This window comes from Phalacrocorax carbo, chromosome 3 (genome assembly GCF_963921805.1).
Source record: "Phalacrocorax carbo chromosome 3, bPhaCar2.1, whole genome shotgun sequence".
NCBI lineage: Eukaryota > Metazoa > Chordata > Aves > Suliformes > Phalacrocoracidae > Phalacrocorax > Phalacrocorax carbo.
Genome location: NC_087515.1, coordinates 83,724,646 through 83,749,881, shown reverse-complemented (window position 1 = coordinate 83,749,881; position 25,236 = coordinate 83,724,646). Strand labels below are relative to the sequence as shown.

Genomic DNA, 25,236 nt, shown 5'->3' with positions numbered 1-25,236 from the left:
GACTAGTAGCCCCAGTAATACCACTTACTTGCCTTGCACTGTCACCACCTCACCTGAATTTCCCATTACCATACCCATTCCCAAAGTTTCAGGGCTCATCTTGCTCCATGCTGGAATTTTTCTCATTGGAGAGAGCCTCTGGAGGTAATTTTAGGTTTAAGAGGAAGAACCTGGGCCTATACCCTTTGCGGCTTTATTTTCATGCCCTTTCCTGTTGTGGCATATGAAATGCTCACAGCTCTCAACTTCTGAGTGGGATCTGAGATGGGTTCATCCATATGCTGCTGGGAAGGGTGCGTTGAGGCAGGAGCCATGGCTTCCGTACCCACACTGCTGTGGGGATGGTGCAGCGGTCCTGTCAGGGTGAGCGGGGAGGGAGGGATGGTGCCTTCATTTCTTCAAGCAGCACTGTCACCAGGGGAAAAACACCTGAGTTTTGCAGCAAGATCGGTAAAAAAGGAGAGATATAAAAAAATCTGAAGGAGCCTAGCTGAATACTCGCCATCGCCTCCCAGGTGAGCAAGCCTGCCTGGTGTTTGGCAGGGCTGGGAGTGCACAGCCACCAAGAAAGAACCCAGCGCCATGCCTGACACCGTTACAGGCCAAGTATCCCACATTCCCATCACACACTGACTAAAACCCCGCTCTGTATTTGAGGAGGGTGCTCATTAATGCTGTTTGGCAGCATGTAGTAGTGCCTGGCGGCCCTGGGGGGCTAACATGGGGTCCTGGGCCATGGGCAGGGTGAAGGGAGTGTTGGGGGGTGGGCAGGGACAGCCAGGGCTGTGGGTGCCCTCGGGGCCCTGGCACATGGACCTGGTATATGGTGTGCCAGCATGGATGCAGTAAAAGGGACGTCTTTGTTTCACAGACTCACAGAATGGTAGGGGTTGGAAGGGACCTCTGAAGATCATCTTGTCCAACGCCCCTGCTTGAGCAGGGGGCACAGGAACACATCCAGGTGGGTTTTGAACATCGCCAGGGAGGGAGGCTCCACAACCTCTCTGGGCAGCCTGTTCCAGAGCTCTGGCACCCTCACAGGAAAGGTTTTCCTCATATTGAGGTGGAACTTCCTGTGTTCCAACTTGTGCCCATTGCCCCTTGTCCAGGCATTGGGGACCACTGAAAAGAGCCCGGTCCCACCCTCTTAATACCCACCCTTTCATGAGATTTAATATTTCACCCAAGCATGTTTGCATTAAAGCTGCTATCTAAATCATTAGGGATTGCACTTTATTGCCTCACCTTCCCAGGATGGTTTCCTAATGTGCTAATTAACCAAGAATGTAAGGTTAAATTCTTGGGGTCTTGAAGGCAAGCTCTACCCATGTTCACTGGTGCCAGAAGTTATGTTCATCTCTTCCTCTCCCCTGTCCTTATGTAAAATCAGTGGATTGAGTAAGTCAGTCGCAGGAGTGTTGCCCATTTCCACACCTTCTACTGCAAAATCAACAGGCTGATTTTATTCATTCCAATGCATGAACCTAATCAGAGGTTACCTCTAATGAGGGCCCTGCTGTGGCAGAACCTAGGTCAGCGGTTTATTTCCTTCCCCACCCAGAGGCATACGTGTGGTCTTACACCCGGATAAGTGTATCTATGTGTCCCTCCTACAGTCCCAGTTTTCAGGCCTGAATGTGGGTCGAAGGGGAAAGGCTGCCTGGACACAAGACAGACAGAAATACAGAGAGCAGCTGGCAGCAGCTATGTGAAAGCTGCATCCCTCATGGCCTCCCCATTCCACCATGAACTCAGGCTGGGGTTCAGACCCAACTCTGCACCCACAAAAGTCAGCAGATTTTCTGTCAGCAATCATGGTGGCAGCAAGAAGCACTCGCACAGGGAAGATCCTTGGCGAGGTGAAGTAACTCCTGGTTTATCCTGCTGGCAAGGTTGCGCTTGGTGCTAATGGCTGGCAAGACCTATGAGCACATGAGGACTATTTTTTCATGGTCTGGCAAAACCTATTTGTTCTGAAATTTAAGTATACCTTGTCCATCCACACAGAGCATGGCATGTGAAAAGCAGCCTGCTTGCCTCTTAGGGGTTCTCCTCACAGTGGGCAAACTCTCTCCATCCCTGTCCACCACTTAAAACATCTCCCTCAGCTCCATCAGCCTGAACTGAGAGGCTGTCTGCCAAGCCAGAAGTAAATATCCTGCAAGGCAGCCAACACCACCATCACCCATAAGCAAGGGTCGGTTCCATTCAGCAAAACTTAACACAGGAACTTTCTACATATTAAATGAGCAAATCATTGCGAATATAATTAATGTAGGTCTAGGTATCTCTTGGGATATTCATATATTCATATTTATATGAACATATTTGGCATTGTGTTAGGCAAAGATGAGCCTAGAGGTATGCAGGTCTATATACATATACATATACATATACATATACATATACATATACATATACATATACATATACATATACATATACATATACATGTACGTGTACGTGTACGTGTACGTGTACGTGTACATGTACATACACGTGTTTGTGTAGAGGAACCTGAATGATGTCTTGATGTTGTCATGACAGAGATGGTCTGTGAAAGTCCCTCCCTGTCCCTGCAGCATACAAGGGGTGCTTAGTTTGGGCTTTGCCTTGAAACTGGCAGGGCCTGGGGACTGGAAGCAATAAACCAAGAATTTCTGGGTGGCAGGAGCAGCGAGAAGCACCCAATGGTTGTCCTTAGACTGACCAAGTACCCATGAAAGGCATTTCAGACCCAGTCCCGCAGGACTCTGCAGTGATCCGTTGCTGATGGTGTAGCTAAGATGCCAGCGATGCATGAGGAGCTATGAAGAGGAGAGGGAAGATGCATAGGATAAGATGGAGACAGCAGTGTTTCTAAATGGCTTTTCTGGTGGAAGGAGACACATTTCTTGACGTGTCACAGGGAGTCTGGGCTTGAGACCCTGTTTATAAGTAAGAATGTGAGGGTGAGGGGTAAGGTAAGGAAGAAAAAAATTGCATACCCTGGCTGTGTTTCCTTTACTTCTCCCTTCTCAGTGTGAGGAGGCATGATGGAGGCCACAGGATGAGTCCTGTAGGACTTCTGTGCAGGCTCTCTGACCTGACACCTTTCTCCAAAAAGCCATCCAGACCTTGCAGAACTTGCTGAGCATGTGAGAACTCAGAGGCAAAAATCCTTATTTCACTATTTCAGTGCCACAAAGAGGGGAAGCAGATCGCCAGCACATGCTTTTGGATCACAGCCACCCACAACAGCATCACACCCAGCTTAGCACGGCACCCAGGAGCCAGCAGAGAGAGAAGCTGCTGTACAACAGAGAAGCCTGTCATTGCCTCACTGAACATACTAGAGCAACCAAAATAGCAGCAGAATTCATGCTGCTGCTTGTCACATCAAGCAGGCATCTCTTTGTCTCACCATCCTTCTCTACCTGCCCCCTTGCCATTTTCTTGCTCTGCTTTGGTACCTGTGTTTTGTTACCTCATGTTGGCAATTTGTGTTTCTGCATGCTGCACTGTGGCAGGAAATAGTAGGGACTGGGCAGGGGACTTATAGCTATGATAAATACCATTGCTCCACTGCACAGTGGGCATGGGGGACAACTCTGCTTGCCTTGTACCTGGCACAGCAGGGGCTGTCTCACACTGCTGGAATGGGAGCACCTGGCACCGCAGGGTCTGGCCGGCCCCGCTCCCAGGCTGTCATCTTCTCAGCAGGGCAGGCCTCATGTTGCATGACTCCATTTCACAGCACAGCAGCAGACCACACCAGTACCAGAGCTGTGGAGGAGTAAACCCTCCTGTTGCCCAACAAAGAGACATCCTGCCATGCTGTGTGGCACCCCGGGGGCTCCCAGTGCTTCAGGGGGTCCATCCCAGCTCTGCAGCATCCCCTGCACAAAGGGGCAAGGGATTGGGGCATGCTGAGGATGCCATTGCCAGGCCAGGAGTCCCGTGGCTGGTGTGGAGCTGTGGGGCCACGTAACATGGCATAGGGCAGATTGATGGCTGTGTGCATTTTCCTGTGTTTCTTGGAGGATGTGGATGCCACTGCGGCTCCATCTCCCTGGAGGCCCAGCTGGGAGGTGCTCTCCTGGGCAGGGGCATGGCGGGGGGCAGACAGGGCAGAGCTTTCTCCCCTTGACGTTGCTTTGCAGCCCTTCTTTTCCTGGAGCTGTGCGGAGGATCGCTTTATTTACCACGTCCTCTCTGTGTATTTCTGTCAAAACAGGCAAACGAAGATTTTATGAAACAGATGTGCGGTGCTGCTGTGTGTGCCGATGTCTCCTGCTCAGCCTTGGACCTGGATGCTGCTCTGAGGGACATCCAGATATAGGATGAAAAAATCACAGCCGAGAACCTGCAGGTAAAATTATACTTTGTCGTGTTTGTGGGATGAAATTATCTGTCAGCTCTCGCTGATCTCTTCCCCCTCTGCCCCCCTAATAAAACCCATCACAGACATATTGAATACACTTAGTAGTCCATCGCTAGATCTAAATATACACAGGATAGTTGGATAGATTCTTTTATTTTTTTAACAAAATAAATGCTTCTTCCAACTGACATTATAAATTGCATTTAAAATGATGGAAGGATTATGCACGTTCAGTTTTTTGTTCATGGATCCTCCTCCACAATCCCAAATACAGTATTTCCTTTAGTCCTTTCCCTTAGTTGCACACAAAAAATAGTCTCTACTAATACTCTCAGGTTTTTTACATGTTTACATATTCATCTAATAACTGAAAACAGTATGTATCATCTCTCAGATCTGACAATAAACATTCCTGTTTTCCCTCTTCTGTTTAATATCCCCTCTGGAAATGAATGAGCGGTACAAAACCAGATTTCCTGACTTTAATCAAGCTTCTACAAAACATGCCGAGAATGTGAGACATTTCAAGGAAGGAACAGGGAAAAGAAGTGTAAGTGGAATTGAAAACCCCTTCCAGCTTATGTTATGTCACTTCTAATGGAAGCCTTTGTTATGATTTCACTCAGCTGGGTAATGTGACAGTTGTCTGATATTTTTCCCAATAATGGTGGTCTTCTAGGCTATATACTGCAATGAGGGGGGTGGGTTGGATGAGTGGTGACTCTGGATGTGACCCCATGTCAAACCAGTAGGAAGTATCCACAGATAATGTTTATCCACAAATAATGTTCATACATATGAAATAAAAATCCAGCTGCTCAGCAGCACATATCCGAACATAAAGATCCTGTTGTTCTTGACTGACAATTTCAGGGGGAAAGGATTTACATTGGAGAATTTTTTATTTGAAGCACGCTCACCGCCCCTCCCAATGCACACACACAAAAGAAGACTCTTGCAAAGTCAACCATTTAATATTTCACGTAAAAGACATCCACGATAATTTCATTAGATGAGGGAAAGGCTTCAGAATAATGACAGTTCAGTTTACAACACGAGGATAAACGAGAAGAGACGGAGGCATTGTTAAAACCATCAGCTCTCTTGTGAGAACTCCTTGGCGAGGGTAGCTGGTTCAGAAAGATGCTCTCAGCCCCCTCCTACCAACCTGCGCTTAAAATAATTTTTTAAAATCGCCAGCGTTCCCACAGACTAGCCTGTTATTTCAAAGGGGTTTGCTTTCTGGGTCACACACGCTCTGGCATTTAACCCCACCTCCTCTCAGTAAAACATACACAGCAGGAGCATATGCAGGATGGAGTATCAAATCAGTGTTATGTTGGTTTGATTTTTTTTTTTTTTTTTGCTCTGGTCAGCTGGAAATGTATCTTCCGCCCCGACGGCTCAGGGCTTCCGTGCGGGGAGTGTCCGAAACCCCGCGTGTGGGGTCGGATCCTTAGCAGCACACCCGGTCCAGGCTGAGACGGGGTTTAAACTGTCCTTCAAGCCTTGGGAGCCAGGAGATCAACCTGCAGCCCAGACACCGCGTCGCCCGCCACTCACACGGGGCGTGTGTCACATCAGGGGAGGACTTTCCTTCCTGGAAAGACCAAGTTCCCAGGGTGAAATGCAGCCCCCTCGAAAGACTGTTTTACGGATTGACCCCCTTCTCCCCCCGCCCAGATCCCAGCGCTAGGCACAGTCACGGCTTCCCCCTTCCCCGTGTTGGTGCTGCAAAGGGAGGGTGGCTCCGCTGGGGACCCCGGCGGGGACTGGAGGAGAGGACTGAAGGTCTGAGGTAACCTGCACCTCGCAGAGAGAGTTTACCTCTCTCTTACCTCTTCGCAAACGTTGACTTAAACAAGCGTTAGGCCGTTGTGGGCGACGAAAGGCGTCCTGAGAACTCAGGAGGCTGCCCAAGGCTGCCGCCCAGCCCAGGGTACGAGCCCTCCCTACCTCCCCCGCACCCCTGGGTGCCTCGGAGGACCACTCCGCGCCCTAAACACCTTCTGGAGAAAGCGAGTCTGCCCCGAAGGTGTAGGTGTTTGCGCTAAGCTCTTGCCCCCCTCCGGAGGAAAGGATGCTGCCGCAAAATGGGAACGGCCCGCGGCGGCCCCGCAGGACACCGGGGATGCTCCGATGCTACCCCAAGCTTGCACAGGGGCTGTCGCCACCTCCTCAGGACCTCTCCTTCCTTTCTTTCTATTCCTCCAGGTTTTCACTCAAAAACCTGCGTTTCCCCAGCCGAGAGCAGCTCCTCCGCCTTCAGCCCGAGCCGCCCGCGTTTGCAAACCTGTTGTGTCGCTTTTATTAACTCGGATAAAATTAGGAACATTTATTTTCTTGCTTGACTCAGTCCCGTGGACCCTCGGGAGCCGGGTTTTTTGCACGACTTCCCGAAGGTACCGGGTAACCTTGAAGCAACCCGGAGGGTGGAAGGGGGGCTGCGGCTCCCCGGGGCGCACGGCGGAGCCTGGCCCGAGGAGAAAGCACCCCACCACCCCACCCCCTTTTCCCTGAGAAACCCCTGACATTACCGGAGAGAAATGAGCGGAAAACAGAGGAGCGAGTTAATTAGTTGCATCTTCGCTGGCTCACGCTTGAGAGACGCTTTTCCGAGGGGAGGCTTCGCTGCCTCGCTCTATCTAGTAGCAAACGGTTTCTCTCCAATCCAGAAGCTCAAGGGGGGGGGGGGGGGGGGGGGGCGGGGAGCGGTCTGAAAGTGTAGAAGTGAGGGAAAACTATATAACCGAGGAGAGAAAAATATATCAGTGCCGCGTTGTATATTTCCGTGCCTGTATTCCCCCGGCCAGGTTCCATATATGTCCGTACACACGCACACGCGTAGGTGCATCTTTTCCACCCGGTTTTGGGGGCTCCCAAAGGGAGTTTGAGAAAATGCCGTCTTCTTACCGCCCCCACCACCACCACCCCCGAGGGCACCCCCAGCCGCTCCCCACGCCGCTGCGGGTCCGGTCCGAGGGGAGCAGACAGGGGCAGACGGGAGCTCTGGGAATTGAGGGACACAGAGAGCGGGGCTCGCTGTGACCACTGGCATGGCGGGGCGGGGGAAAAGAGCTTCAGGTGGGCCGTGATCAAAATCCAGGGATTTCCCCTCCTGGGAACTTATCCCACGGGACAGGCGTATTTTTGCTCCCTCGGAATTAAAAGACAAAAAAAACACCACAACCAAAAACCAGTCTTGTTTGGGTTTGGGGTTTGTTTGGTTGGTTTTTTCTTTGCAAGGTAAAGCACTACTGGCAAATCTCAGCACACCGGCTGCCCAGGCTGTAGGAGGGGGCCGCCCTTTCTCAAATAAAGGCTGTCAGGGCTGCGGTGTCTTCCTCTGGAGCGGGCAGGGCAGCGGCGCCCAGCCCGCAAGCCTGGGGGGGGCGGCCGGCTTGGGGCGGCGTTGGGAGCCAAGTACCGGGGGGTGTGGGCACCTCGGGGACTGGCCCGGGTTTCATATTCCCGAGGAAAAGCCTCCTGAATGGTCGAAAGTCGAACGTTCCCTCCATATGGGGTTATGTTTGTAGAGGGTCCGATCCTGCACCTGTCCGAGGGCAGTTTCGGTACGTGGGGGTGAGCCCTGAAGGCCGGGGCACTGCTCTGGCTAACGGGGGCTGCCGAAAACCTCTTGTCAGCGGTAGCTGAATGTGCACGTTCAGTTTTTGCTTCACATACATCGGGGCATGGGTTTAAACACAATGGTGGCAAGTCACCTTTCTCAGGCAGAAATACCTATACGGTGGGCATCGTAATTTAACTTTAAAACCAGTGACTCGGAAGGAGGAGTTAGTTTGAGCCTGATATTTTGAGCGCAGCTTAATTCAAACCCGATTTTAAGAAGGGTTCATGCCACAAATAATGTAAGGAGGTCAGCTTATTAAAAAGACACACACATCCCTCTGCCAAATACCAAGCCATGATGGAAATATTGAGAGGTAAATAGGATTTTTCCTTCTAGTTGGGGAAGAGTTAACCCTTCTGTACGTGTGCGCCCGAAGTGTGCCCTTATTTTTCCGTGGGAGAGACAGAGAGTGAGACAGAAACTCTGAGGTTAATCTGTCTTCTTCTTCTAAACGCATATTTGAATATTTAGACTGAAAGATGATGACACTGGAGAAGCTGAGGGCAGCGGTCCACAGGCGAACGGGCAAAAATGCCGCATAATTTTATTTAGATTTTATTTTGATAACACAAACAATGAATAGAAAGAACAACATTACATCTACAGCCTGTAACGAAAAATTATTTCCGACAGATGACACCTACAAGTTTATTTGGTTTCATAACTCCGAAGCTGTCAAGAATGGTGCATATTTCAGCATCAGAATATACAATGCAGAAACAAAGAGAAGGAAAAGGGCTGTACTTCGTGGTGCACTTTAAGATAAGTCCTAGATAAGGTGGCTTTAACCTCCATTGTTCTGCATAGCTAAACCAAACACGTTCTTGTTTCGAATATCTTTACTAGGTTATGGGGGAAAAAAAAGAAAAAGAAAAAAAAAAACAACCAAGAAAAAAGAAGTCAAGTCACAGGAACCAGAGGAAGACCTTTCAGTTTGTCAAATTCATTAATTAGAGAGCTGCACATACTAGAAGAAGATGCGTTTTCTTGTCCTGCCTTCCGCCCCCACTAACAAATTTCACCATGAGCGAATGTTTACCAGAGTGTAACGAACAGTTTCTGATGGCCGCATTTTCTTGCTAAAGTTCTATTTTTTCCCCCTTCTTGCTGATAGTGGTATCTTGAAAAGCCTAAAATGCTGAAACCCTTTACAACATTACATGCGCTCATTAGGAAGTCAGCTCTCTTACAGCCCTTGCTCCCGCTTGCTGGCAAAACCTATCTCCTTCTCCATGTACATCGCGACCAGCCAGCCAGCAAGCTCTGCCTTGCTCCCTGGTGCCACTGCAGAGACACGTCTTCCTTCCAGCAGCTACCATTTTTTCATGCCTTCCTCTCTTCCGTGCCAGTGATTTGTTTCCCTGCCTCTCCTCAGATCAAGTCCTGGATTCCTCGGGAGCCTGAGAGGCGAAGTCGCCACCGTTTCCACCTCCCGAACCGAGGGCATCCGCAGCGGGAGCGGGTCGGAGCCTCCCTCCCCCGGCTCCCCGCTCCCACCCCGGCACCGACGGCACTTGCTTCTCCCGAGGTCCTCGGCGTGGCCCCAGGAGCCACCCCTCCGTAAGCTCCAGCAACGTCGCTGCTGTTACGGTGCTCTAACGCTGCCCCTCGGGAGAAGACCTACAGAAATTAAGTGCCTCGTTTTACAGCTGCAACTCTTCTGTAAACACAGGGCTGCCTTGAAAAGAGACGAGCCCCCCTGTAAGCTCCTGAGGAAAACGCAGCACATTTACCCTGTGTTTAAAGATTTTTTCGCCTTGAGCTGAGCTGAGCACGGCGGAGCGGTCCTCTGAGGAGGAGGAGGAGGGGAGCTCTGCGGGGTGCGCGCTCTGCCTGCATGCCCTGGCTTCCTCTGTCGCTGCACAATTTCATCCCTGGAAGAGATTCAGGGTCGGGCTCGGATCTATCAAGCTGTCAGGACGGAGAGAGACTATCTGTGGAAACGCTCAGAGAAAGGGGGCTCCCACTGTGTTAGAAAACCCCAAACAATTAAAGTGCCGGCTGAAATTAGAAGTCAAAGCTAGCTTGCCTGCCTAGAGGTGGAATGACCATGTGGTTTAAGTGATATAATTCCTGTCTTTGTAAAGCCCGACTTAGAGGGGGCTCACATCAGGATATAGCTTTATGGATTGGGTTCCCGGGGATATTTTTGTTGCTGGAGCACGGGGAGGGATAGAGGGAAGCACCGTCTGCTTCTTCACCCCACTGCTCCCCACAGCACAGGGACAACTCAGTTCCTCAGCGCCACGCAGACCTTTGCAGATGCTTCCTAGCACGTGGGTCCGGTATATGTTCGGTAACCTTCGGCTCTGTATGTAGAGTATGTTTCCATATGTCCATGAGACTTTTCCATAACTCACAGCCCTGTCTCTCAGGGACGGCCGGGGAGGAGAGGATGGGCCTTCCTCCCTGCGCTCCTGTCACGAAACCCATGGAAAAAAAAGGATGGCAGTGACTCTAGCACACCGACTTATAAATAAATCTGTACGTGCTTGTATATGCAGAGACATACCCGGGCGCATATGTACGGACACACAGGCAAACGCGCATCCCTCCCGCCTCTGAGGCGCCTATGGATATACGCCTGATAGGTATGGATGCTGCAGCTGTAGGCAGCTGAGAGCAGCTCTGCCTTCAACCCGAGGAGGAGCCGCCTCCCGGGCAGCGGGGCCTCCCGGGCACCCCTTGCGAAGGCACCGCTGGGGCGACGGGGAGGCAGTCCCCTCTCCCCTCTTCTCCCCTCGGGCTGGGGCAGGGGCAGAGATTTGGCTCCCGGGGGCGGGGTCAAACACGGGGCGCCCGGGCAGGGCTGCGCTGGCAAACCCGTCGCGTTCCCCCCCCGGAAAGCGGGGGCAGCGCTGCCAGCCGGCCCGACCCCCGCACACCGCCACGCACGACCGTGCCCGCCGCTCCCTTTGTCGGCGGTGCGGGAGGGGCGCTGAGGGAGGGCCCCGCCTCGCCCTGCCCTGCCCGGGCAGTGCGGGGTTCGCCCTGCTCGGGCTCTGTCACTCTCCTCTAAACCAGATCTTCCTGGTACCGTGGACGGCTTGCGTGGGCAAACCCACGCTGGAGAATGGACCTCAGTCCTCGATCTGAGGCTTCAGCAGCGTTCGCTCTTAAGAGTCACACCGCTTCTTCCCAGGCCAGCCGGACGCTCCCATGTCGCCTCCCGAGCCCAATCCAGCGCTGGGAAGGGGTCACCGTGCCCGGGACATTGGGCACGCTTCGCCTTGGGTCAGCCCCACGTCCTTTCCCCGCCCGGCCAGACCCACGGAGCGTGGGGAGGTGCCCACACAAGCCAGTGGCGTTACCGCCTCCCCGTGGGGCGCGGGCAGGGGGCTTCCCACCGCCACCGACCAGCCCGCGAGCCGTGCCGGGGGATTTCCCTGGCGGAGGGGACACCTGGCTCCGTATGGCCGGCCTCCCCGAGGCTGCCGTGCCCTCCCGGAGGCCCCGCCGGGGCTGTGGAGCCCGTGGGAACGGCGTGTCCCCCCACCCCCACCCCACACGGAGACGTGCCTCCAGCTGCGCAGGGGCTTGGCGGGGAGGCGGGCACGAAACCGCCCCGTCGGGGAGATGGGTGCTTTGCAGGGTTGCGCAGAGGGGACGAAAGCAGCAGACGGTCACCAGCCCTCGGTCACCTCGCTGGGACAAAGTAGCCTCGGCAAACAAAGACCCTGATAGCAGCGCAGGCTCTCCTCTGTCTGATAACGATGGCATTAAACATCGTCTTTCTGATAACCGACAGCAGAGTTTAAAAATCACTAACCTAAATAATACATTTCCCACCGTGTTTTGTGTTGCCGCATCCAGACGACCTCACACCCGGATTAGTCACGGTGTGAAGGCCAGGCCTGAGCTTTGAACGTCGCGGCTGCACAAGGGCAGAGCCTCCACCGGCGGGACGCTTCACCCTGCCAGGGCCAGCTGCGCACATCTGGCACGCGGACGGACAGACGGGCAGACGGGGGGATGGATGGATATGGGCTTTGGGTTAAACGCTTCATAGACTCAAAGAGTGGTTTGGGTTGGGAGGGGTCTTTAAAGATCAGCTAGTCCAAGCCCCGGCCGTGGGCTTGGGCCCGGCTCAGGGAGTACAGCCCCCGGCCAGCCTCCGCCGCGGCGGGGAGGCCTTTCCAAAAACCTCATTTCACTGATGCCGGTGCTAGGCTGGGCAGGGAGCGGCGTCTGCTGCGACTCACATCCCCCCTCCCTCCTTCCCTGCCTCCCTGCTTCCTTCCCTTGCTCCCCGCCAGGGAGCCTGTTCCTTAGGCTAGAAACACCCAGGAAAGTTTCCCCCTGGGGTTTTTCATTCTCATCCCATATAACCCCCAGCGTTTCTAAGCTCGAATACAAGCTGGGCGTGACAGAGCCGAGCCTTGCTTCCCTTCCCACCGCAGGGAAACCCGGCGCCAGGTCCGCCTCCCGCCGCCTCGCCAGGTCCCGCTGCTGCCCGTCGCTGCCCGTCGCTGCCCCCGGCAATTGCCGTGCCGGCAGCCCCGCGGAGGGACATTAGTGCGGTCATTTTCTGCGCCTCCTTTATTTCCTCAGTTTCTCCCTGAAATCTTTATAAATCCCCCTTTTCCAGGGGGAGTGTCCAGGCGGGTGGAAGTCTGAGCACAATGAAACCTGAGAATTTCTGTCACTCTCTGCATATGGTCCCAAGTGCTTTAATCCCAATTAGGGGCGGCTGACACACGGTCCTATTCATCCCAATCAGCTCTTGAATACATTTGCCTAGAAATGAACTTCACAAATAGACTCTCTCCTAAATGTGCCCAACAGCAAGGAAAATCGAATTGAGGCAGGGGCTCATTCTGAGGCGATCGAGGGAGAAAAGGTATGAATTTATAAGGTACACCGAAACATTGCAATTCAGCAACAAGTTTACTGACTTTTATTTGCACCATGTCAACCGAAAGAACCAAGAGATACGGTGGGGGCTGCGGGAGGGGGAGAATCCGGTTAAAAGGCAACTTTAGACAGACTTTGAATACTTTATGCGGCAAGTTTCGCCTCCAATTGAAGCTGGGCTAAAAGGAAAAAAAAAATCTCAGCCCCTACGCTGGAATTTTTAACGAGCACAAAACGTGTTTGAATCCGATCTGGGCTGACGCTCGCGATTAACAATACGAATACCAAGTCGAGCTCCTGTCATCTGCCCGGGTTCCCATAGAACCTGAATTACTATTCAAAAGCTGCTTTAATATCCCACCCGCATCTCGTCTGCACCGTACAGCTGGTTGGGAGCCGCCGGCCCGGGCCGCGACCGCCCGGCCCCGCCAATCGGCCCCGCCCGCCCGCAGCACCGGGCACCGAGCACCGGGCACCGAGCACTGGGCACCGGCACCGGCAGCGCCGTGGCGGGGTGGCGGCGGCGGGGCGGGGGGTGGAGGGGTGGGGTGGGGGCGCGGGAATGGATGTGGTGAGAAGGAACAGAAGGGAGGACAGGGTGGTAAGGGGAAAGGGACTTCAGAGAGAGTGTCTGAAAGAGGGAAAGTGGGCGAAAACGAGGGAGATTCGAAGAAATTGTAAAAAAGAGAGGGGGAAGGCAGGAGGGGAGGCTGGGAAGAGAAAAAGAGAGGAGAGGAGAGGAGGGGAGAGGAGAGGAGAGGAGAGGAGAGGAGAGGAGAGGAGAGGAGAGGAGAAGAAAGGAGAAGAGAGGAGAGGAGAGGAGAAAGGGAGAGGAAAGGAAAAGAAAGGGAAAAAGGAAAGGAAAAAGGAAAGGAAAAAGAAAAGAAGATAAAAGAAAAGAAGATAAAAGAAAAGAAGAGAAGACAAAAGAAAAGAAAAGGAAAGAAAAGAAAAGGAAAGAAAAGAAAAGAAAAGGAAAGAAAAGGAAAGAAAAGGAAAGAAAAGGAAAGAAAAGAAAAGAAAAGAAAAGAAAAGAAAAGAAAAGAAAAGAAAAGAAAAGAAAAGAAAAGAAAAGAAAAGAAAAGAAAAGAAAAGAAAAGAAAAGAAAAGAAAAGAAAAGAAAAGAAAAGAAAAGAAAAGAAAAGAAAAAAGGAAAGAAAAGAAGCGTTCAGACCGTATTGAACCTCTTCGGCTGGTTTAAAGGGGGTGTCCATGTTTCGGGGTCTCGGCAAGCCTCCCCACCGCCTCCGCCCTCCGCCCGCTTCCGCCGCCCCATGCCCTTGCGGCGGCGGAGCCCCGGAGCGGAGCGGGGAGCCCCGGGCCGCCCGGACCCGCAGCCCCGGGGCAAGGCCGCCTCGGCAGGGCAAAGGCATTTCGGAAAAAGGTCACCCCGGGAGCCGCCGGCTGGGCCGCCCCGCCGGAGCAGGGCCCGCTGAATGAACTTGCAGCATTTTGTTCCAGCCCCGGCTGCGGTGCTCGGCGGCATAAAGAGCCGGGCCCCGCACGCCGGCATTCATGCTGGTCTGAATGTGGTGTTGAACCGTCTCTGTGCCGGAGCGGCTTGATGGTTTGAATGGAGCTCCCTGGTGGGACATTGCTCTCTGCAACTGTGCCTCTTTGGATGACTGTTGTTCCTTAACATTCATGCCTCATTATGGGGCAACCTGTTAAATCAGGGAGAACAGTGTGCCAAAGTGTTACTCAGGGGCACGGGCAGTTCAGCGGTGGGCATAAATAAGGGCCGCCGAGGAAAATAACTTTCATCGCATCCCTGGGCAAAAGTGATCTCGCTTTAATGGTGCCTCTAGTAGCCCGGTTTAAGTATATAAAGAGCGATAGTGGAATGTTTTGATTGAGTCTAAACATTGTCTTTGAATAAAGCTGAAACCATGTAATTAATGTGTCTTTTTAATAAGGGACAATACGGTCGTTCAAGCTATTTAATTTCATTTAATTTTCCATCCCATTTGCTCCAAAGGCTGCTTTTACTTTTAACACCCGGCCTTTCATGCTGCATCTTGCTCCAGTGGGCACATTAGATCGGTTTCACCCTTCCTTTTTAGGGAAGGAAAAATAAAAGAAAATGTGGTTCCTTTCCTCTTTTGTGGACAATTTATTTCACTTGGGGAACTTCAACTTTGAGCCACAGGACAGAATAAAAATTGGAGAACTGGTGTGAATGCTTCCAGAGCAAGGGCTTTTCTTTTCTGAGTGGATGGGAACCAGCCACAATCGGCTATATTAATAAATAACTTTCCTCACAGTCGGCCTTTACATGGTCCTATTGATAAAATTGTTCGCGTGTCGTTCACGCTTTTTGACTCATTAAGGCCTGGGAGGGAGCGGCTCCCGAGGCGGAGCAGTAGGGTACCTTGCTCGCCTTAAAAGCCCTCTCTCCACCTCTGCGGCTCCCGGAATTTCAACCCGGGCTCATCCTCGAGTGGCCAGGCCAGAGGTTACAGGGACATGTTCATGGCTTAAATTTATTGCCCTCAACTTCTTGTTTATCCTTTTTTCCCCATTCAGGCCGCTGATCAAAGGGGTCATCTTCAGTTCCCCACATCCTCTCCACACACCCACACCCCCTCCCCGGCTTCCCGGCCTTGAAGTGACAAAGATTGTCCCCAGCCCCGCTCCCGGGACGGTCCCTTCCACCGCACCCCGGGGAGATGCGATCGATGACCATTGATGCTGCTGGGGGCAGGCGCGACATTTATCTCCTCTGCGCGCCACCCTCTATCATTGCTACAAACACACCCACGGCCCACGCGGGTGGGGTGCCGGCCAGCGGCCCCCAGGAGCAGGCGGCGGCAGCGAACCGGTCCCGGGGATCCCGGGGGAACCGGGGGACCAGGGGGTGCCGGAAGAGCGGGCGGCGTGGGCGAATGTCACGGCGGCAGAGGCGGTGACTTGCCAGGCTGAGCTTAAATCGCCCTCCCGGCGCGGTGCCGGGCGGGGAGAGGGTAAAAAGGGTCTTTGCCAACTCCTGAGAGAAGCCAGTTCAAAATCTCTCTCCGTCGCCCCTGCGCGTCCCTGTGGCCCTTGCTCCCACGGTCCCACGCGTGCCGGCGGCAAACAAATCCCGAGTAAAGCCCCACTAACGATCACATCGAAAGCGACGTGCCAAGGTTTATCTTGCAGAAAGCGGGGTTACTTGAGAAGAGCCCGCCCGGTTACCTGGCACCTATCGACAGGCGCATCTCTAAGCGCAGCTTGTTGTTGTTTTTGTTTTTTTTCTTTTGAAATATATTAGGTCTGACTATTAGAAAAGCGTCAGGGGAAAAAAAAAAAAAAAAAAAAAGAGCTCCATATCTGCAATTGCTTCTGAAAGCAATGGATAAAATCCTGCACGTGCAACTTCACCGCAGGAGAAAGGTTCAGAAATCTTTTCGGAGGGTTGCGAGGTATGGAGCAGAGAAAACCTGCTAGCGGGAATTAGACAGGACTACAGAAGCCAAAGTGGGAAACTGAGTTTGTTACTGCACTCTTTGGTAAGACAGGCACATCTGGAGTCTTGCATGTGCGTAAGAAAAGAGTCGCACACCTTTCCTTTTCAGCTCCTGGAAAAATCTTGGGACGTTTACCCAGCCTGAATTGTAAAGTGGTTTAATCCTAGTGCCTCGTTGTGTCTTAATTAAAATATTTATGCGGAGAGGAGGGACTCTGTTCGAATCGCTTCGTTCTGGCTTTATTTACGGTCGCTTTTTGTAGGTTCCACCTCCGAAAGCAGTGTCGGTGCAAGGGATTTTGCGTGCGGGAGAGGAACCTGTGGATGTATTAAGAGAGGAATCCAGCAGCACTCTGGTCTCTAGACATCTGTGTTATCTGCTGGCCGTGCCTCTCTGTTTCCTGGTGGCTCTATGTCTCTATTTCCTCCTGCCTCTATTTCTTAATCCCACGAACTGCAGACACGGCTTCCCCGGCGCTCCCAGATGCAGCGGTTTGTGTTTTACAGGGGCTACGGCGGCTCATATTTTGTGCCATTCATCCTCCTTGAGGATCAAAGCTCTTCTGAACAGATTACTGGCCTGAAACCAACCCACTGAAATGGTAATATGGTCGTTCTTTAAAAAAAAAAAAAAAGTGTAGGTATTTTCTGGTGTTTTCCCATCAAGTACCTGCCCAATTTCTGTATGGCACACGCCGGGAATCAATAGAAGTTAACAAGTCCTCAAAACATTCCCCATCTCTTTGTTTAATCTCCTTTACAATAAAGCCAAAGGAAGAGAATTAAAAATCTTTGAAGTATATTAAACCTCAAAAGGCTCAGCCAAGTAGACTTAAAATAGTCACTTATTTTCCAAAACTGGTTTGTCGAGGAACAATAAAAGGAAGTAAAATTTATGGAGAAATTATACAGTGGATTTGTCACTTAAAATATCGTAACTGTCTCGGGGACAATACCCCATGCTGAGGATTAATGGTCCCTCCAGACCTTTGATTCACCAGCGCCTTTTCTTTGCCCTTGACAAATTGGATTTTTAGGAATGGGAAGGTCGCCTGGCCCATTGTCTGCCAGCCTTTCACTCCGCCTGATTATGCAGGAGGGTTAGGGAAAGGCTCCATGTGACCCTCTTGGATGGGACTCCGCAGCTGCTCGAGGAGCCAAACTCTCTCACCAAACTCTGCGCCCCAGAGCATCCCCCTGCCAAGGGGTACCCCTCCTTGCTCCCGTTGAAAAGCCGGCGCCCGCAACACCGCCGCGTCACTCTGCGGGCGGAGATACGCCTGTGCTCATCCTCCCCGCCGCCAGCCCCTCTCACTCCGGCCCCCTTTAAGTAGTTGGGGTTCCCGAGCGCTCGCACCCAGAGGCAGCGATGCAAACCAGCCGGGCTCCGGCCATCAGCGTGAGCGCCGAGAGCTGCATCCCGGCGGGGCTGCGCCTGGGCCCCGTGCCGGGCATCTTCAAACTGGGCAAGTACCTGTCAGACCGCAGGGAGCCAGGACCCAAAAAAAAGGTATTTTCCTACGGTCTCTCCTGCACCGCTGGACCTCGCTCTCTTTCGTTGACTCGGGGGAAGCCGGCTTGGGAGAAGAGCCTGCTCTACCCCCCCGCCCCCCCCTCCGCCCTTCTCTCTTCGATCCTCCCTTCTTAGAGCGAGCCAGGAAAGGAAAGGGAAGCGTTTCCAGAGCGTCCCGAGATGTCTCCTCGTGTCTTTGCCAGGAAAGCCTGCCCGCCCGTGCCCGCTCCCCCCGCACCCCCGCGCCGGGGCCCCGCTATCCCGGCCGGCCTCCGCGGCGAGGCCAGGGGCATCGGGGGCTCTCCCGGAGGAGAGGAGTCGCCCCCGCCTTGGACTCAGACGTGCTGAAAGCGCCGCCGCCGCTGCCCCCTGCCCGGTGCCGGCCCGTGCCGCCCGGTGCCCGGTGCCGGAGGGCGCTGATCCCGCCGCCCGGCCCCCGCCCCGCCGGGCTCCTCTCACTCGGGCATTGCACCTTCCCCGGCAGGGTCAGGACGTGCCACGGCTGGCTCCTGGAGCCCCGGCGAGAGGGGGGCGTGCGGCTCTCACAGCCCCCCGGTTTTGTCCGGGGAAGGAGCAGGGGGAGAGGCAGAGGCACCGATTTATTTCTGCGTTTGGCTCGAGTTTGTGCTCCCCGCCCTCCATCCCCTTCCTCGGCCGCGGGTCCGGCGGGTCCTTTGGCCGGGGCCGGAGGGGGAGTGCGGGGCGAGCGGGCCGGGGCTCCTCCGGGGGGCGGCGGCGGGGCGGGGGTCGCAGGTGCCGGGGCAGCACAGCGCCCGGCGGAGCGCAGCTCGGCCTCTCCGTAAACTGGCTCCTGGCCCCGGAGCCGCAAACAACCCGCAGAGCCGGAGCGGGAGGGCGGGCTGGCTACCGGCGCCGGGGTCGGTGGATGTCCGAGCTGGGAAGGAGCGAGGAGGAAGCGGTGAAGGGTGCTCGCCCCGTCCATCAGGCTCTTCAGGGGGGCTGCGGATGAGAGCCTTCTTCCACCCCCCGGGCAGCCGCGGCTCACGCGTTCCGCTCGGATTTTTAATGCCCTTTAATTGTTTTTAAACGCTCTGCCAGCCCACTCAAATTTATTTCTCATCTGGCTCCCTTGGTTTCTCGCTTTAGACTGCTTTGTTCCGATGACTTTTATTGCACGGTCATTCAGGGAATGGGCACTTCATTTTCTCTTTGTATGGGCAAGCAGATTATGAAGTATGGGGCTACAGAGACTTTGTAGCTAAGCAGAATCCTCTCCCCTTCCTCCCTCCCCGTCTCCCAACAAGTCACCTATGTCGCAATTGTTTTGCACGGACTCAGAGGCTGCACAGACCCTTCCAAAAATATATATTAAAAAAAAAAAGCATCTTACCTGCGCATTTAATATAGCGTTAAGGTAAATGAGGCAGCTGCGACTGAATAACGTGCCTTTGGGCCAGTGCGACCCAAGGGAAAAATCCCATTTCCCCTGGCAGTGCTGCAGGTCCCCTCCGGGCCCGGGTTCTTCCATCCTCACCCCCGTCGAGCAGCACCCCCCTCCAGGCCAGCCGCAGCTCTCCCAAGGCCCCTGCGAATCGAGGAAGGTCCTACCCAAAGGTGGGTGAGGATGGAAGAGGCAAACCGAGATGCTGTGGTGGCTGCTTCCGAGCCGCGGTGCCCAGGCACCCGCCCGGTGTGTGAAGGCAGAGCGGGCAGGCAGGCAGGCAGCGGGACGGGTAAGCTTTTTGCCTTCTTTCTGCTTCGCCTCGCGTGGAAGTGACAGCGGTGCCGCCTGTCTTCCAGGTGCGGATGGTGAGAGGGGAGTTAGTGGATGAAGCCGGGAGCTCAGCTCTGGAGTGGATAGGGTTAATCCGGGCTGCCCGAAACTCCCAAGAGCAGACACTGGAGGCTGTTGCGGATCTGCCAGGAGGACAGGTACCCCACTCGCGGCTCCGGGCCGGCCTGGCACCGCTCTCGGCCACCTGCCTCCCCTCTCAAGCCTCCTGAAGAAGTTTCCTTTCTCCCCCTCCCAGATTTTCTACCGGGCGCTGCGAGATGTCCAGCCGGGAGAGGAGCTCACCGTCTGGTACTCCAACCCCCTGGCGCAGTGGTTTGACATCCCCGTCACGGCCACCCCGACGCACGACGAGAAAGGTACAGATGCGGGCATTCATTGCAGAGCAAGCAAATTAAATGGAACAAAACAACCCCTCTTTAACTGACACATTTGACGGGAGCTCAAACTGCGGTAGGCAAACGTGGGCCCTTCAAATCCGTGCCCTCAGAAAAATTAATGCCAGCACAGCTGCAGTGACTTCCAACCCGCCACCCTTTAAACTAAGACTCCATCTGCTTATATTTAAAGGGTGATCTATTAACTCGGTAGCGTATGGAAAGGCCCCCGTGCCTCGAGTCGTTCCGTCATCGGCACAGTTTAATGATCTTTTGATAGGCAAATGGGGTTTCTATGAAACAGAGCTAGTGTTGTTATGCGAGACAGCGATTTGGCTTCGTATGTTTCCAAAATACCGTTTCCACCTTGCGTGTTCCTCGGTCGGAGCTTCAGAGCCTCTTTTCGGGTTATCTTACGGATGGATTCAGATAGCCGAGTCAAAGCGGGTAGTGGGCAGTGCCTATAAATTAGGGTGCATTAGGTAAATATTAAGTCGGCGTCAAATCGCACTCAGATAAGGATATCTGAGGATATGGGAAAGGGAAAGAAACCCCTCCGGGACCGCTTGTTTCAATCAGCAAGCTGGTTCTCGGCTGTAATTACACTGATCCTAACAAAAATGGTAAGGTGGCAGCACTTAAAACGGGGGAAAAGAAGACGAACCCCCTCAGCCTTCATCCGTCGGGCTGCTCCGGCGGCGGGCGCAGGCTCCCGTTGACCCCTGGGCCCTCTCGCTGCTCCGGGCCCGGCGGGCGGAGGCCGGTTCCCGGCGCTCCCCGGGACGGCGGCGGCGGCTTGGCGGGACCTGCGGGCACTGGCTCACCTGGGGCTGAGCCCCGCGGCGAGGGGACCCCACCGGCTCCTGCCCCAGGCAAGAAGATCCTTCATCCCGGCGGTGTCCCTGGGAAGGAAGCAAGGGCACGATCCGGGGAGAGTCTGAGCCTTCTCCACCCGTCAAGGCTGGCTGCTCCGCGGTGTAACCGGGATCCGGCCGGAGGGGTGACGGCCGAAACACCGGGCGCTGGCTCCTCACCTCCCATCCCACTCGTGCGATGCGCAAGAGCCCAAATCCCTCCTTGTACTAAAACTGTACCCGGAATGGAAACTCTTGGTCACGTCTCTGTCCCCCCATCCCCCCACCTGCCCCGCCCCGAGGGCAGTGAGGGTCTGGGGCTGCGGAGGGTCACCCCCTCGAAAAGTCCGGCTCCGGCGAAGGTTCGGCTGCAGGAAGGAGGACAGGGTGCTGGGTTCTGCTCCCCTCAGCCCAGCAGCAGCCCTTGCCTGCGGATGGGCACCGGTGCTGCTCGGAGAAACGAGAACAAGAAAGGCTCCGCCGACCCCACAGGTTCCAGACTTAATTGATACGGACTCAGAATAACTGTGTCAAAACGCTGAAGCGCCCTTCTTTTAAGGATAGTACTCTGAAAAACAAAAAACAGGGCGGAAGAAATTCAAGGAGCTTTTTTAAAGAAAACAGAACAAAAAAACCCCTTTGGAAATCTTCTGTGTTTGATCCCATTTATTTGGGTTTACCTTGATGAGAAAGGGGTGGTTTTCGTTTTGGTTTTTTTTCTTTTTTTTTTTTTTTTTCCCCCCGACCGATGATCGGTGGACTGGGGCTGAGCCTGGGACAGCGCCGCGCCGGGCTCGGTGGCGCTCGGGAAGCAGCCGGTCCCGGCCGCCCGGCCGGGCTTTTGCTGGGGACAACCGGGGCCAAAGCCCGCCGCTGTAGATACCCGCGAAGGCAAATGGAGGCGGCAGGAGGGACCCACACGCCTTTCGGTCCGCACCGCTCCTTTTCCCATTTCCCAAGGCACGGCGGTGGGACCGCGGCCGTGGTTCCGCCTCCCGCGGTCCCCGCCCCACCCGGGCCCGGGCAGGCACGCTCCCGCTTCCCACCCTCCTTGACGGGGCGAAAAATCACGTCCAACGACTTCGTAACGCTGCACGGCCTGGGACCGCCGCTCCACGGCAAGCGAGGAAGGGCTGCTCACGACGGCAAGGACACGGGCGACGAGACACACGCCACAGCGCTGGATCCTTCCACGCGAGTTCGCAGCCGCGTTTCCCACGGCGAACGAAGACTTCATGTTTCACCTGCGGCGGCCACCGGCTGGTCCCCGGCCCAAACAAGGCACTAAAAGCCCTCTCGGGAAGCTGGTGGAGGCCAGTGTGTCCACCTCGGTGCCCCGCCATCCCCGGTGGCTTGTACTCCACCTCACCCCCATGGTCCCCCAGAGGACCCCCCGAAACCTGAGGAGCTGGTCCCGGTCCTGGAGCGGCCTCTCGTTCCTGTGTGGCACTTGGCTTTGTCTCCTATAGAGTTTCAGGAGTGAGGGTCGGCTGGTGGGGGCGGTGGGGGTGGCAGAGGCTCGGGGGGTGGGGGGGCCAGGGGCTTCTGGAACCTCTGGTCGGTGTATTGTAGTGACTGGGATGAACGAGAGAGAGAGGGATAGACATAGGCAGAAAAGAGAAGAAAGGAGAGAAGGGAGAGGGGAAGTGGAAAAAGGGGAGAAGAGAGTTAGAACGAAAAGGGAAAAAAGGAAAGAAGAAGAAAGGAGGAAGGGACGGAGGGAGGGAGAGAGGAAGGAAGGAAGAGGGAGAGAGAAAGAAGGAAAATATTTTTTTTTTTTTTTTTTAAAAAAGGAAGATAAAGGTAACCAGACGGACAGGTTGCCCTCAGAGGCAGCGTTTCACCGTCGAGGCTGGGGAGATGTTTCTCCCTGGGAGGACACTTCTGGCAAGCAAGGCCAGGAAGGGGGAAAGCGAAGCCGGTGCGGCCGCGGTGAGGGCAGTCGCTACAGCCGCGGCGACCGAGGTCTGTTCCGCTTGAGAGAAGCCGAAATGTTTAGGGGAGGGGGCACAAAGGGCATTGTCCTCTGAAAGGGAACGATTACATATGGCCCATACATATCGGATATTGTCTCGCCGCGTAATGAGGGGCTCACGATCATTAGATTGGCCTTTGTTCGGTGCAGTCGACTCCCTGACATACGCTACCTCCTCTGCAAACGCCAGCAGATGGGCCCCCCGACAGACGACTCGCGGCAGCAGCTGCTCCCCCCCGGCGCCACGTCCGCGGGAGCGCAGCCCGCACCCCGCACCGCACCGCACCGCGGGCCGGGGGGCAGGGGGGGCGGGCCGGGGCGGCGGGGAGGCGCGGGGAGGGATGAGCGGCCGCCGCTGACGGGCCCCTCCGCTTGCCTCCGCAGGGGAGGAGCGGTACATCTGCTGGTACTGCTGGAGGACCTTCAAGTACCCCAACAGCCTCAAGGCCCACGTCCACTTCCACTGCGCGCTGAGCCACGGCCGGCCCTTCCTCCACCACGACCACGGCCGGCCCGCCGCTGCCACGGCCTTCGGCCTCCCCGCCAAGGAGCCGCCGGCCGCCGCGCTGCGCGGCCACCCACCGCCCGGCTGCGGCCCGCGGGACGCCGTCAAACGGGAGGCCGCCGCCGCCGCCTCGCCGCCGCTCGCCAAGCCGGGGCTGCCCAAGAGGGCGGCGGGCAAGGAGGAGCAGGAGCGCGCCCTGGACATGAGCGTGGGGGCCGCCCGCGGGCCGGGCCCGCTGCTGGGGCCGGCGGGCGGCAACGGGCTGGCGCTCTGCCCCGGGGCGCGCTCGGCCTTCCGCCCCGCCGGGCCGCTGCGGGACGAGGCGCGGGGCGCCGCCACCCTCGGCTTCTCCAAGCTGCTGGGGGGGCTGAAGGCGGGACGCGCCGCCGCCGAGGCGCCGCCCAAGTGCGGGGCGCTGCCGGGCGAGGCCGGCCCCCCCCCTCCGGCAGCGGCGGCGGCGGCGGCGGCGGCGGCGGCGGCGGCGGCGGGGCTGGCGTGCGGCGGCGGGCTGCGCGCCTTCCCGCTGCTCTCGCCCCTGGAGGAGGCCTCGGCTTTCCGTCAGGTGGAGCGGGGGCTGCCCGCCGGCGCCCTGCCGCCCGCCCGCTACCCGCCGCTGCCCGCCGGCGCGCTGGAGCGCTTCGCCCTGCCGCCCTTCGAGGGGCTGAAGGCGTACGCGGGGGAGTGCGGGCTGCCGGTCATGCCGCTCACCGTCTACAACGGGGAGCTGCTCTACGGCGCCGCGCCCTACTACCCGCTGAAGCTGCACCTCGGCGGCCTCCTCAAGTACCCCGAGTCGGTGTCGTACTTCGGGGGGCCGGCGGCGGGGCTGCACGCCGCCGAGCTGGGCTCGCTGGCCAGCATCGACCGGGAGATCGCCATGCACACGCAGCAGCTCTCCGAGCTGGCGGCCGAGAAGGGCCGGGGGCGGCTGGAGGCGCTGCCGGCGGGGGCGGCGGGGGCGGCCGGCGGGAAGCCCAAGACCGGGCACCTCTGCCTTTACTGCGGGAAGCTGTACTCCCGCAAGTACGGGCTGAAGATCCACATGCGGACTCACACCGGCTACAAGCCGCTCAAGTGCAAGGTCTGCCTGCGGCCCTTCGGGGACCCCAGCAACCTCAACAAGCACATCCGCCTGCACGCCGAGGGCAACACGCCCTACCGCTGCGAGTACTGCGGGAAGGTGCTGGTGCGGCGCCGCGACCTGGAGCGGCACGTCAAGTCCCGGCACCCGGGGCAGAGCCTCGGCAAGGCGGCCGAGGACAAGAGTGACTCTGGCTACGCGCACCCCGAGCAGGAGCAAAAGACTGACAACGAGAGCGACGTGGACGTCTGCTTCACCGACGACCAGAGCGACCCGGAGAGCGGCAGCAGGAACCGCGAGCAGTGATGCGGGAGCCGGCCGGGGCGGGGCGGGGGGCGGCCGCAGACCCCCCCCTCCTCCCACTTACTCTGAGCTCCGGGTGGTCCCACGGGAGGCCGTGTGGCGGGGGGGCGCGGGTGGCAGGCGCCCGCGGGGCGGCCACGAGTGCGCGCCCGTCGCGGGCGTCCCCGGGCTCCCGCCGCTGCAGCCGCGGTGCCGGGAGATGGCGGGGGGACGGACGGACGGACACGAAACCCTGGCGGGCCCGGGATCCCACCGGCGAGGCACCGCTTCCCCAAGGGGGCCCGTATTTCGGTGGCCATATTTTTTTATTGTACCTTTGTGTCGGAGAAATTGTGCCTTTTGGAAACGAGTTTTTTTTTTCTATGTGCTCTCCCGTCACTTGTTCCAGCGGCCCGAGCCGCGGGGCCCAGCAGCAGCCCCCGGGTCTGCAAGCGCTTCTGTACGCTTTATTTGACACCTCAGACATGCTTTCTCGGGTCCTAATAAAGCAATACCAACGGCTTTTTTTTTTTTTTTTGGAAAGAAAGAAAAAAAAGGCAACAAAAAGCCACACTTGCAGCACTGAAGAGGTTCGCGTAT

The 25,236-nt window shown here is 56.0% G+C and overlaps 1 protein-coding gene across 1 annotated transcript; it reads left to right on the top strand.

The window, feature by feature from the left end:
• The first annotated feature begins 17,665 nt into the window (after nucleotides 1-17,665).
• On the top strand, nucleotides 17,666-24,660 carry PRDM13 (PR/SET domain 13). The gene is made up of 4 exons (XM_064448562.1): nucleotides 17,666-17,806; nucleotides 19,571-19,702; nucleotides 19,801-19,921; nucleotides 23,153-24,660. Exons 1-4 carry the CDS (start codon nucleotides 17,666-17,668, stop codon nucleotides 24,658-24,660), a joined length of 1,902 nt encoding a protein of 633 aa, XP_064304632.1.
• The last annotated feature ends 576 nt before the right edge of the window (nucleotides 24,661-25,236 follow it).